General features: G+C 34.4%; 1 protein-coding gene across 4 annotated transcripts in view; it reads right to left on the reverse strand.

Moving 5' to 3' along the window:
• CLCN3 (chloride voltage-gated channel 3) overlaps positions 1 to 15,050 on the reverse strand; it is a 92,900-nt gene that overhangs the window by 42,569 nt on the left and 35,281 nt on the right. Inside the window, exon 1 of one of the 4 annotated variants that reach the window (XM_002918181.4) lies at positions 13,811 to 14,062. The exons of 2 other annotated variants lie outside the window; for them this stretch is intronic. In XM_002918181.4, the coding sequence (XP_002918227.1) occupies positions 13,811 to 13,889 (79 nt within the window). In that variant the 5' untranslated portion in view covers positions 13,890 to 14,062. Of the gene's footprint in view, positions 1 to 13,810; positions 14,063 to 15,050 lie in introns of those variants that run through there. One more of the 4 variants, XM_002918182.4, reaches the window with a different exon arrangement.

The following is a 15,050-nucleotide window of genomic DNA, read 5'->3' on the forward strand; positions in this document are numbered from 1 at the left end:
AAAAAAAAAAAAAAGATGTCCATATTGGGAAAAAGATTTAATAAAGATGCTTGGATTAGAAAAATCACATACTCAAGTTCACACAAATATCCCTTCAGTGAATGCAAAACTGAAAGTGGTTCAACATTTGATAAGAATCAAGCCCCTGAAGTTGCCACAAGGACCTCCAGCAGAGGAGGACATGTCTAACACGTGCCTTAAGAGTACTGGGGAAGGATGCCTGGGTGGCTCAGTTGGTTAAGCACCTGCCTTCAGCTCAGGTCATGATCCCAGGATCTTATGATCCAGTCCTGCATGGGCTCCTTGCTCAGTGGGGAGCCTGCTTCTCCCTCTGCCTGCCACTCCCCCTGCTTGTGCTCTCTCTGACAAATAAATAAATAAAATCTTAAAAAAAAAAAAAAAGTACTGGGGAATTAATGGTGAAGTGGCATCTAAACCCTATAGATCAGGAACCAGTTAAGTCCTAATGCCAGAGCAATTTCATATTAAAAAATGCAAATCATTTTTATTTAAAGATAGTGAGAAAGCGTTCTCATTAAAATATATTTAAATCCTAAAACAATAAAGTTTGTAATTGCAAAAGGACTGCTAATAAAATCCAAGAAGAGTTAAAGAACAGTTTAAAAAAGAGTTAATACCTACCTTCTCAAACTATTCCAAAATATAGAAAAGGAAGAAAAGCTTTCAGTGCTTCCATTCTATGAGGCCTACATTATCCTGCTATCAAAGCCAGACCAAAGCACTACAAAACAAGAAAATTATAGACCAATATCCCTGGTGACCGACCACAGATGCAAAACTCCTCAACAAAATATTAGTAAACCAAATTCAAAAATACATCAAAACCATGATCCACCATGATCAAGTAGACTTTATTCCAGGGATGCAAAGATGGATCAATATCCACAAATCAATGTTATGTACATTAACAAAACGGATAAAATCATATGATCATCTCAAGAGATGCAGAAAAAGCATTTGACAAAATTCAACATTTGTTTATGATAAAAACTCTCAACAAAGTGGGTACAGAGGGAACATACTATAATATACTGAAGACTAGATAGGACAAAACCACAGTTAGCATCATACTTAATTCTCCATTAAGTATGATGAGAAACAAAACCACCCTCACCATTTTTATTCAACACAGTACTGGAAGACCTAACATAAGCAATCAGACAAGAAAAAGAAAAGGCATTCAGATCAGTAAGGAAGATGTAAAACCTCATTATCTGCAGGTGACATAATACTGTATATAGAAAACCCTGAAGACTCCACCAAGAAACTATTAGAAGTAATAAATGAATTCAGTAAAGTTGCAGGATAAAAAATCAATAGAGAGAAATCTGTTGCATTTCTATGCACTAAAAAAAAAAAACTAGCAGAAAAAAATTAAGAAAGCAATCCCATGCACAACTGCATCTAAAAAAAAAAAGATACCTAGGAATAAATTTAACCAAGGAAGTAAAAGACCCATATTCTGAAAACCAAAAGACACTGAAGAAAGAAATCGGAGACAACATAAATATATGGAAAGATATACCATGCTCATGGATTGAAAGATTTAATATTGTCAAAATCCATACTACCCAAAGCAATCTACAGATTGAAAAGGAATCCCTACCAAAAATACCATTAGTATTTTTCACAGAAGTAGAACAAACAATCCTAAAATTTGTATGAAACGACAAAAGACCACAAACAGCCAAAGCAATCTTAAGAAACAACAAAGTTGGAAGTATTATAATTCCAGATTTTAAATTATCCTACAAAGCTATAGATTATTAATTAAAATACTAACATACTGGCACAAAAAATAGATAAGAGATTGATGGAACAATATAGAGACCCCAAAAACAAACCCACATATATATGATCAAATAATCTACAACAAAGGAGGCAAGAATACACGATGGAGAAAGGAGGTCTCCCAATAAATGATGTTGGGGAAACTGGAAAGCTACATGCAAAGCAATGCAACTGGACCCCTTTCATATACCATACACAAAAATAAACTCAAAATGGATTAAGGATCAAAATGTGAGACCAGAAACCATAAAACTCCTAAAACAACAAAAAAGAAACAAATTCCTAGGGAGTAAACTCTTGGACATCAGCCTTAGCAAGATTTTTTGAGATCTGCCCCCCCAAGCAAGAGAAACCAAAGCAAAAGTAAACAACTGGGACTACAACATACTGAAAAGCTTTTCCACCATGAAGGAAACCATCAACAAAATGAAAAGGCAAGCAACCTACTGAATGGGAGAAGATATTTGCAAATGATATATCTCATAAGGTGTTAATATCCAAATTATATGAAGAACACCAAAAAAAAGAAATCCAATTAAAACATGAGCAGAGGGGCGCCTGCGTGGCACAGTGGTTAAGCGTCTGCCTTTGGCTCAGGGCGTGATTCCGCCGTTATGGGATGGAGCCCCACATCAGGCTCCTCCTCTATAAGCCTGCTTCTTCCTCTCCCACTCCCCCTGCTTGTGTTCCCTCTCTCTCTGGCTGTCTCTATCTCTGTCAAATAAATAAATAAAATCTTTAAAAAAAAACAAAAACAAAAACAAAAAAACATGGGCAGAGGACCTAAATCAACATTTTTCCAAAGAAGACATCCAGATGGCCAACAGACACATGAAAGGAAACTCAACATCACTCATCATCAGGGAAACACAAATCAAAACCACAATGAGGTATCACCTCATATCAGTCAGAATGACTAGTATCAAGGAGACAAAATATAACAAGTGTTGGTGAGAATATGGAAAAAAGAGAATCTTCATTGCACTGCTGGAATGCAACTGGTGCACCCACTATGGAAAACAGTATGAAGGATCCTCAAAACCTTAAAAACAGAAAAATTATATGACCCAACAATTTCACTTCTGGGTATTTACCTAAAGAAAATGAAAACAGTAATCAGAAAAAAATAAAGGCACCCTTATGTTTATTGCAGCATTATGTATAATAGCCAAGACATGGAAGCAACCTAAGTGTCCATGAAGAGATGATAAAGAAATTTTAGTATCTATACATAATGGAATATTACTCATTTGTTATGAAAAAGGATGAGATCTTCCCATTTGCAACAACATGGATGGACCTAGAAGGTATTATATTTACTGAAATAAGTCAGAAAAAGAAAAGAAAAGGAAAGAAAAGAAAAGAGAAAAAAGGAAAGAAAGAAAGAAGGAGGAAAGAAAAGAAAGAAGGAAAGGGGGAAGGAAGGGGGGAAGAAGGGAAGAAAAGAAGAGAGAAAAAGAAATAACATATGATTTCATTTATATGTAGAATTTAAATCCCAAAGCAAACAAAAAACAGAAAACAAACTCATAAATATACAGAACTGGTCACTGCCAGAGGAGAAGGGGGTGGGGGGGATGGATAAAATAGTGAAGGGGATTAAGAGAAACAAACCACCAGTTATAAAATAAGTAAGTCACAGGGATGGAAAGTACAGCATAGGGAACAGAGTCAATACTACTGTAATAAAAAATAAAATACTGCAGCAGGATGAGTATAACTTTTCATGTATGTGCTTTTCTGTATGATCTCTTATTGCATATTGTTTTTTAACTGTGTATTTGAAAACTTATAAAGAAATTCTATGAAAGAATTAAAATGTGAAAGGAGTTCATACTCAATGACATTTATAGAACAATAAATTGATCAATACTGGAATACTGAAAAAACTAATAAAATCTGTTATTACAAAAGGACTGCTAAATAAAATTCAAGAATCAGCTGGCTATTTAAAAAAAATTCAAACTTTTACGTCAGTATGTATGACATTTCATATATTTCTTTTATAGTTTGTTCTGCCAAACATGGAAAACTGAGTAGTATGAAGAAGGAGAAAAAGGATTTCTATCTTACTCTAAACTAGGTTGGGGACATTCATTTCTGACAAGATCATAGAAGTGTCTACATATCCCACATCAGGAGTGATTTTAAAAGTATAATGTGTCCTAACAGTAACAATATTTATAAAATATTCCTAATTTATCATTTCTTTGCGTATAGTTCACTGCAACCAAGATTTGTATAAATTTAACTTAGATATATTAAAATGAGATAAATACAAATAAATTATTTATGTGTGTTAATAAAATGTTTATAAGAAACAGTACAAGTTATCCAGCTTCACGTCTCAACTTTATCTTATGCATGAATGAAGCATATATCTTGTAGGTAATGCCACAAGCACAAATTACATACATACATGAATTTGTACATATAGTAGGTCTCTCTCTTTCCTAAAATAATACTTCAAGGGTTAGTTAATTAGAAAATTATAATATGGCTTTCCTAAAGCTGATATCTGGAAGGGAAATCTATAAGACAAAGACGTTAATGGGATGAAATAAAGGTGGTCAGGCCATATTTCTCTCAGTGTGCCTTTCTTTGTCCTCAGTAAATGCTCTCCTTATAGTTGCACTCTATTAACACAAAATGACATGATTTAGCCTGGCCTTTCCATTTCTCAAGGCACATACAGCTTGCGTTTACTTATCTGTGAAGACAGCAGTGGAGGTGCACCAGAATACCTTTTGAAAATACTAATCAAGGTTCCTTACCCAGCACTATTTCCTTGTCCTCTCCACACATTTTTCTCCTACCAATTCGGTGAGGCCTCTATTGCCAGAGGAAAAGAAATACACAACAGAGCACAGAAAACAAGAGTCACTATTGTGGCTTCTGAGTTTCGAATTTAGGCTTTTAAAATCAACAGAAAAGGCAAAATTTTAAAAGCCAGTATCTTTGAGTTGTAAGTGATAGGTTACTAGGTTTCAAAAGGCTTTAAGTAGAAAGGCTTCGAGTTTCTGCAATAAGACACGGGTTGAAAAAAAATAGATGAAGAACCAATCCTTACATGACTACATAAGGTTTGCTGGGGAGGCAAGGAGAGGGAATTGAGTAAACAAAAGTTGTAACAGTTACAGGGGCAACTGGCTTCAGCCTTTAACGTTTTCCTATAACGAAAAAATATAGATGAGATCATACTAGCTACTTATTTACAAGCTCTTCATTACTAAGCATACTTTCTAAAAACTATCTCTTATCATTAAGTGCACATGCATATCATTTTCAATGTACTTCAGATTACTTTAATTGTTGTGACATACTATAATTTAAACCTCCAGGTTAGTTTGCATTACAAATGGTACACACAGTAAACCTATGTGAGCCTTAACTAGTCATCCTCTTTCCCAATTTTTAAATTTTTAACTTTTTTCTTGTTCTTAACATTTTTTATCAGTCACGTACCCAAATATTGAATATCAATAACCAGGTATATCTCCAAACATAATATAACCACATTAACCAGTAGCCGTCATCAGATTAGGATTTTTCTTTGTATAATGGTCCCTTATTGTTTCTACCCACCTAGAAACCCCTTTCCTTTCTTTCTGTAATAGAACCCAATTATTTTTAGGAAACTTCTATCTCTTATTGCATGCATTCTCAGGAAGAGCCTTGATCAAGGCGTCCTCCCCTCCCCAGCTAAGAAAAAGGCACATGATCCAAGTTAGACTGATAAAACTCTCTTCGAAATGTAAATCTTCTGTGGACTCTGGGAAACAAACTGAGGGCTTCAGAGGGCAGGGGGGTGGGGGATTGGGATAGACCAATGATGGGTATTAAGAAGGGCATATATTGCATGGTGCGCTGGGTGTTATATGCAAATAATGAATCATGGAACATTGCATCAAAAACTGGGGATGTACTGTATGGTGACTAATATAACAAAATAAAAATTATTTAAAAAAATGTAAATCTTGAGCACTGTAATACAAAGACACTGGGGGTCTGTTAATTTCAATGACTTAACTTCAAATGGATATAGGATAGTTGTTGCTAATTGGATTGTAAGAAAGTATAATCCAAAAGTAGTAGCTGCCAAATTTAAGAAAAACATGAGAAACTTTCCTGGAGGTCTGACTACCAGATGCCAATGAGTACCCTTCTATTACATAATGTCTGCAGAGGGAGGACTGGAAAAAAGATTGTCTTCTTTTCAGGGTGACCTAGTAGAGAAATTCCATTACCTTAATGTACTTGGAGATTAGAAAGGCCTGAAGTCATATTCCAGCTGTGCCACCTATTAGCTGTATAACTATATCCTGCACAAGTTACTTACTAACCTCTTGGAGGTACCTGGGTTTTTCTGCCCACTTTCAGAGTATGATGTGTAAACTGGAGATAAATCATGTAAGATATCTAATAATACATCCGACAAACAGGAAATCAACAAACACAAGTTATTGTTTCTGCTCAAATATTCTGTTATTTAAAACTTCACCAGGTTGCATTATATTATTCATATGGTATTACTATTAACGTGAAGATTGACAAAATACAAAGAGGAGGGGGGGAATGTCTTACAAATTTGAACAATGAGCTCTTCTACAATTGTATATTAAGCTAAAATCCTGTAGATTTTTCAATAGATAATTTAATTCATTATGTCCAGCTGGTATGGACACAGAAACACGTTTCTAAAATCTATGGTCAATAACCAATCTTTCTATGAAATGGACATTTTGTAATTCAAATATCACCAACAATACTTCAGTAGCTCAAGTATCAGCAACACTAGAACAGCTCAGTAAGCAGGAAAAATTATCCAATCGGTGATCTGTTAACTGAGTTGCAGTTTTCTTACAAAAATAACTTTATTGATAAGAGAATTTTGTCTTATTTTTTCCCAGATGTAAAACTTTATATCTCTTCTACCCCCCCATTCCCTAGCAACTACTAATCTACTTTCTGCCTACATGAATTTGCCTATTTGCCCTTTTATATAAATGGAATTGTACAATATGTAATTTTTTGTATTGGGGTTTATTTAGCATAATGTTTTCAAGGTTCATCCATGTTGTAGCATGTATCAGTACTTCATTACTTGTTATGAGTGAATATTAGATTTATGGATATTCTGCATTTTATGTATCCATTCATCCACAGATGGACAGATTGTTTCCTCCTTTTTGCTATTATGGAAAATGATTATCTATAAACAATTATGTACAAAAATTACATACATACCTATGTAAACAAAAATTCATTTACCAGTATCTGTAACCTAAACAAAAAAGAGTTGGTCTTTTCAACAAATGGTGCTGGGACAACTGGCTATCCACATGCAAAAGAATAAAGGTGGACCTGTACCTCACACTAACATAAAAATTAACTCAAAATGCATCACAGACGTACACGTAAGGGGCTAACTAAAACTATAAAACTCTTAAAAGAAAATAGAGTAAATGCTTATGACCTTGGGTTAGGCAGTGGTTTTGCAAATAAAACACCAAAGCACAAGTGACAAAAGAAAACAGCAGATAAACTAGACTACATCAGAATTTTTAAAAAATCTTTCATACCTAAAAGTCAGACACTGTTATCTATCTGGTATCTAACAACAATAAAACAATATCTACAGGGGCACCTGGGTGGCTCAGTCGTTAAGCGTCTGCCTTCGGCTCAGGTCATGATCCCAGGTTCCTGGGATTGAGCCCCCGCATCAGGCTTCCCCCCTCAGCGGGAAGCCTGCTTCTCCTGTTCCCACTCCCCCAACTTGTGTTCCCTCTCTCACTCTCTCTCTGTCAAATAAATAAATAAAATCTTAAAAAAAAAAAAACACCACAATATCTACACTGTTCTTGGCACTTGACCCACAGGATATTGTTCCTGGCACTTTACATGTATTAGCTCATTTAATCCTTACAACAGCCCCATGAAATAAGTATTACTCCATTTCATAAATTAAAAAAACAAAACACAGAGAATTAAGGTCATACATCTACGAAGTAGTTAACAGGGATTCAAATTCAAGCAGTGTGATTCCAAGGGCATTTCTAACCACTATGGAATACTAACTAAAAAATAATTTCATGGTTAATTTGCCTGCATATGTATACTATATGTGGACACTCTTCTCCCCTAGTTAAGAACTCTGAGGTAGTGACTTCTCCCAAAACACTTGTGCATGTGCACTTAACTTTCAGACGATTAACGCAATCCTACCCTCCACCGTTATCATCCCTCTTTGCCTTTGGTTCCAGACCACTTGTCCTATATTATTTAAAATGCTATATTGAAAAACTGTTGCAATAGTAGTCATGGGCACTGCTTTGCTACCAGCACTCAGGTCTCTATGTTTCAGCAGGGGTCCATGACAATAACACACCCCATTCTCATCGTCAGGTTGTTCCAGATTCATTTTGGGCCATAAGAAGCCTACCTTTACCCCAGGGAAAGTTAACTGCCCCTCCAGGTGTATACTTAGAAACTGCTTTTCAAACTTTTGTGACTGTGGCCCATAGCAAGAAACATTTCTCACTGACATAGTGAGAAAAGTATACAGATATAGACCTAAGTAAAACCAAAGCTTAGCATACTTACTTTTTGACAAATACAGTCATATTTCACTATTTTCTTTCTCTTTTTTTGATACTAGTCACAACCCAGTTGATTTCATGGTCATTAACATGACCAAGTTAAAATCATGCAATTTGACAAACACTGAACTAAAATACAAACATTAATAAAACTGTCTGCTTTTCCACAAAAAACCTTTCTATTCCCACCCACTACCCTTCAATATATATTTGCTAAACTGAACTGGAAAAAAAAAGTACCTAATTGTTACCCCTTAAACTACGCTTATTAGTAAATTTCACAGTCATATATGCTCAGCAGCCTATGTCTTTTCTCCAAGGGGAACAGCCAAATAGTAGGCTGGGATGAAAAAGTAGGTATACATTTATTTACTAAGACTAGTACTTATTATGTCTAGAGTCCATCTCAAAAGATGTGGGAGCTGTGATCCTTGGCATTTAAAGTCTGATCACACGCATGCACACACACCCATACACACTACATATACACTTTTTAATTATGAAGGAAGACAGGCAGAAATCCAAAATTCTAATATTCTGACTACCCAGTTTCTTCTGTATATTAAGAACAGGAAGTATAGTCCCCGTTGTGTTTTTTTTTTCCTTCCCTCTGTGACCTTACTGATAAGAAATGGTCATCCTAGTGAGGGAGGAGAAAGTAAATGGAAGGTGATAGTTAAGTTCCAGAATGTTAGCAGGCTCCCAAATCAAAGATTAAAAAGATAATGGCAAGCACAGTGCTAAGTTCTTAGTAGGTGGTCAATTAAATATCCACTGGATAAATGAATAAACTATATGCTCTTGAAATTTGTTCTGCCATCCACAGTCATATTTAACTAGTATTTAAACTGTAAAGACTTGAAAATTAAAACCAAATTTCCAAAGAAACTGACCAAAGATACACAACCAGTCAGTAGCAATGCCAAGTCCATTACTCAAATCACTGTTTTCTTCTCTGTTCTATTGCAATCCCAAAATAAAAAGCCTACATCCTTAGGTAGAGATGATAAAGTAGGTATTAAGACACCTGTATAATTGGAAACAAATTCCATGTTCATTTATTACCTCTGAATGTAAGGTAATTTGTATATTACATGAATAAAAGACTTAACGAAATTTGCTTTAAGTGGCAAGAGGCCTAAACTGACAGAAACAAAATCTTTTTGATTTAATTAAGGTTGTAATGGACTCCAAAAAATTATAAATTAAACATGTTTATTTAAAAACAAAACCAAAACTTTAAAATATAATTTAAGCCACCAGTCTCCTGTGGCTTCGTGTAGGCACAAAGCAGAGACCTCAATGCCATGAAAATAACCAAAATTACAAACCTACTCTACATAGCAGGCAATCTGCTCACATTTTGAAATCTTGATACACAAAGCATTTCTGACTAACAAGCCGTGAGATAAATTAATCATAGAAAATGTCAGTTATTTTTAGAAAATAGAGCTAGACATAGTAATGTAATATGAACCAGATTTTATTGAAGGTTTTAAATTCAGATACTATGAGCAAAATAAATTTAAACAAAGGCCTTGTTTTTAAACTATTGTTTTAGAATACAAAGAGTTTCTGACATCAAATAAAGAATATTTGTTCTTTTAATTTACAGACATTTAGATGAATAAATCTGTAAGAAGAGATTTAATTTTCTAGTTGCCTAAAAGAGGTAATGGAAGTACAGTAGGGATGTGGATCCTAAAATCATTTTACAAAGAGCCTACAGAATGACCCTCTGGCAGTAAAAATATCATCTAACACCTGATTTCCAAATAATGTGCGAAAAAAATGCTACCTAATAATACTTTTTGGAGGAAATAAAAATGAAAAAACTCATCTATTTAACAATAACAAAAAAGCTTTACTCAAATACATTTCTGAGATAATGAGTATCAAGAAATGACTTCAGGCAGAAACTTAATAAGACCCCAAACATTTATTTCAGTAGGAAATCCCCACATTTTGTGTTTTAAGACCATCATTAGTCTGGCATTCAAGCTCCTCTAGGATCTGGCACTCTTCTGCCTAGCTATACTGCCCCACTGATAAAACTAATCAGGAAACAACATACTAGGCATTTACTCCCATCAGAGCATTTACTCATTCTATCCTCTCTACCAGGAATGTCCTATCAAATTTCCTTGTGCACTTGAAAACTTGGCCTACTTTGATAGCACTTGTCAAAAGGACACTGCTCTCTTCCTCCCCTAAATTCCATAGACCAGGCATTCTATACCATTTACTAGAAACTTATTAACTTCCTTGGCTTTGGGTCTTTGTTTTTGAACTTGGGATGCTTTCTTATGCCCCTGCCAGGCTCCAAACGTCAAGTATAACAGGGATATACATAGTGAGAAGCAGTATTTCCCCATAATTGGAGCATGAGCCGTATCATCTGGATTGAATCCTGACTTCTCTTTATGATTTCTTTACTTCAGTTTTGTCAACAGGAAAATGGGGATTATAACAGTACCTAAGTCACAAGTCTATGAGAAGGAATTAAATGATTTGTTACATATGAATGAATATACCTAAAACACAAAAGTATCTAGCAAACAGTAAATTCTACTAAGTATTAGCTATTATTAATTTTACTATTACTACCACCATCATTCTCCACAGCACCTAATAGTACCTTATATATATAAGAACTCAATAAATACTTGAATGAAACATTTAATATTCAAATAATTTTTAAAGATTCTCTCATGGAGTAAAAGGAGGTTCAAAGTCCAAATGATCAAATACAAAGGAAAGGCCTGGTAGAAGAATTCAACTCCCCAAACTACTTAAACTTCATTAACAAATTAAGAAAAAGTCAAAGTATTAAAATTAACAATCCAAATGAACCAAGTTTTAATTTTTTTTTCTTTATAATAATGGAAGAGACATTTTATGAAAAAACTTGATAGTTTCTGCATAGGAAATTTATCTCAAAAATGGCTATTTCTAAAATGCCATCTTAATTTCTAATCTATCAGCAACATATTAATTAATTCTATGTTTAATCTACTTCCATTTCCCATCTCTATATTATCCACTTAAGTAGGAAGCTTCATCATTTATCATCTCACCTTGAAAAATAGAACTGAATTTTGCTTACTCCACGAAGGCAATCTCTAACTCTAGCACTCAGAGATTCAGTAACAGATTCATGTTTACTCCATCGATATCCTTTATAATTTTACATTTTGATTATCTGCCTCTTCTTTCTTCATCAGCCTAAAGAGCTATTTCTAGTCATTGTAATTTTGTCCTCATAGGAAAGCTGATTCAGTTTTCTTGATTTATGCTAGCTGCGTGTTTCTACATCGCCAGTTCTTTTGTGTTGACCCATGGTTACAATAGGTCATAAATTATGGAAAACAAATAACCTCTTATCCATAGATATCGGGATACCACAGTACAGAGCAGTGAGCCTAATAACTGACTGATCTGTATTACAAAGACACAATGTTACTTTCAAATAACACTGGTTTATATTATGGTAAGTCTCATCAAGGGATAAGGAATCTATTTGGGCTGCCAAGAATGTGCCTGATTTAGACCTTCAGCGAGATTCCTAAAAGACTATTTATGAAAATTCAAGGGAAACAAAAAGCTTATGTTTTAGTAATAACCACATCAATAACCATGCCTTACTCTCACATAAGTTTTGGCTTATTTCTTATTATTTGCATATGTCCTATAGAGATGGAGTCCATGTAAGTTCTGTCAAAGACTGTCAAGCTTAACACTGGGAATTTAAATTTCCCAAGCCCAGGTTTTCTGGTTTATCACCATCAACAAACAGATGTTGTAATAGCTCAGAGAAAAACACAGTTTGTCTTGTTTTACAGTTTAATTACTGATTAGCAAATACTGTGACATTTGAACAGTCACCATTCATTCATGTTGCTTCCTGTTTAAAGAAATCCTTACCAGAAAAAGAATGATGAGAACATAAGAAAAAGGAGTTTATGAACATATTAAGAATTGAAAAATTAAAAAAACAAAACAAAACAAAACAAAACCTCTGGGTGGGAAGATTATGAGAAATTTTTATTTTCTTCTCTATGTTTTAGATATTTCCCCAAATGTTTAAAGTATGCATACATACTTATATAGAGAAATTTTATTGACAGCAACTCTGTAAGAGAAAGTACACCATATGTTAACATGATCTTCATATAGTTCTCAAAATCTGAAAAGTAAGCTTTTACTAACAACAGAATACTATAGGATTTTCAATGTTACAACTGTTCACAGCCTAAAATACTGTCCAGCAGACACAAAGCAATCAATAAATATTTGCTGAATACCTTAACATTTTCTAATCCTAATGGAACTTAATACTAAACAAAAAAAAAAAAGGTGTTATCAGAATACAAACTATATTTTAAATAAAGCAGGCTAAATATGCTCAGGAATATCATGACTTCCTTATTTGCTTCATAAACAAAAGTTTGCATTAAACCATAAAATGGATTTATAATATCATGCAGTAATTCAAATTAACATGGCTCATAAATGAAATCATCTAGCTAAGAGATTTTTCTTAAGGTTCAATTTTTTTTCTAGAACAACTACCAACCAGTCTATTTTTAGATTAGTTTAAGAAAAATTTTAAAAGGGCAGCTTTATTATTAACATGTAATCAGTTTTATGAAGACCCAAGCAGTACCTTCCAAAAGATTTACATGAATGCTGGGTGCTTTTCCGGTTTTTACAAACTATTGACTATTATTTTTTCTGGTGTGTAAAAATTACCCTCATTGTTTTTATCATATCAATTTTTATGAAATACCTGTAGGAGACAATGTATAGTTAATGTTAATCAGCTGAAATACATATTAAATGAAAAATATTAGTATAAAAATGTGTTCGTCTTTATTACCATCTTAAAGTGTTCTTTCTAAAATGTAAGCAGAGCTTTTACTATAAATTTACTTTGTGGTGGCGAAAGCTACATGGTAACTGGCAGCAGCTGAAACACACAGGTGCACAGACACATATTTGATTTCTCTGTGTAAATTAAAGGAAACACATAAGTTTTCCAAAGGAAGAAAAACATTACTTTTTAGTAGCTAACGTGACTCTAGGTAGCTGTAAGCTGTAAAAGCAGATTAATTCATTTTCGCAGTTAGACAGAAAGAGGATTTTCACATAGAAGATGGAGTCAGAGTCCGAGTCTGAGTCCAATGTGATCTGAAGCAGGACTAATCTGCACAGAGAAAACAATCGGGGACTACAGAGCCATTCAGAAGGCTCCATTTGCCCCTCACTAACATTCCAGGGCAACGAAACAACATCGTGCAACACTTAAAGGACAATCCAGGACCTGTTTAAACTAGAGAACCGCCCAGCCACATGCAAAACATACCAACAGAGGATTCACAGCAAGGGGATGGTATTACCTCTTTTATGTAATTCCCTCAAGGGAATACAGTCTCCTCCCCCGTCATAAGGCAAATAGGGATCGGAAGAAGCATCCATGATTAGAATTTTTTAAAAGAAGAAGAAAAAGAAAAAGCTCGCTAGCTTAAAAAAACACCGGCATTTCTTCCACCCCTGCTGCAGCAGGCGAGGGAGATGCCATATTTGATGAGGGTTAGAACTGTATGTAGTTCGACTCGCTGAAGCAACTGGGTTCTTCCACAGTGGATGATGTCATCAAAGGGAAATTATTGCAGCCTGGTTGCTAGTGGCTACAATCTAGCAAGGCTTAGAGGCGGAACAGCCTTCTTAATCAGGTCCTGCTACGTATGATGATGACTAAGCTCCAAGTATAACAGACAAAACTGGTTTGAGAATTTTAAAGCACTCACAATACAGCTTCTATAACATCAGTGGCAACTACAGCAAAACAATAAAAACATTCTTTCTTTTCCATTTTAAGATAAATATAAGGGACACAAAGTATTTAATACGGAAATGTGAAAAGGAAATACTGGATGTAGACAATGCCCCCTTTCATCTCTGATGTAGAAAAATGGGAGGAACATACTAGTAAGATTGTATGCTTTTATAATAGAAATGTACTAATTTTTATATACATACCAAAGGCTTCAAGGGATTTAGTTTTAAGAGTCTATTTTTGTAATTATCTGAAAGGTACTACAGACTTCTGTGGATTAAAAAATTTAGTAACTGAACAGTTGAGTAGTGTTTTATCTCTCTAATCCCCTCCAGAAGCCTCTTGTTTCCTTCCTTCAAGGAACTAGCTAGTAAGACATTCTAGTTTTTGAGAATAAAACTTATTAACATACCAAGTGACTTAGCTATTATTTGTGAAACTAAGCAAAAGGATTTACTAGATAGGAGATTTTTCTCTCTCTCCTATCTTCCTACTTTTCCTACCTCACAAAGATTTTCAAGAAAAAAAAAAGCTTTTAGTAGAATGTGTCTCAAAGTGTATTCCAACTGACTCTTTGCTAAACATTTTTATGAAATTTAGAAATAAAGTAACTTTTTGTTTCAATCTATCATGGGGAGGGGGGGAGCTGATGCTCATTTGAGTTCACATTTTTACAGTTCCTCTGAGGTGATTCCTCCAGACTAGATTCTCCTGAAATAGCTATGTTGCTGCAGTGCCACTAAATTAAGATGTGTTATTGGTTAGAAGCAATGCCAAAGGACTAAGAGTTTCTGTAAAAC

Source organism: Ailuropoda melanoleuca, chromosome 5 (genome assembly GCF_002007445.2).
Source record: "Ailuropoda melanoleuca isolate Jingjing chromosome 5, ASM200744v2, whole genome shotgun sequence".
Taxonomy (NCBI): domain Eukaryota; kingdom Metazoa; phylum Chordata; class Mammalia; order Carnivora; family Ursidae; genus Ailuropoda; species Ailuropoda melanoleuca.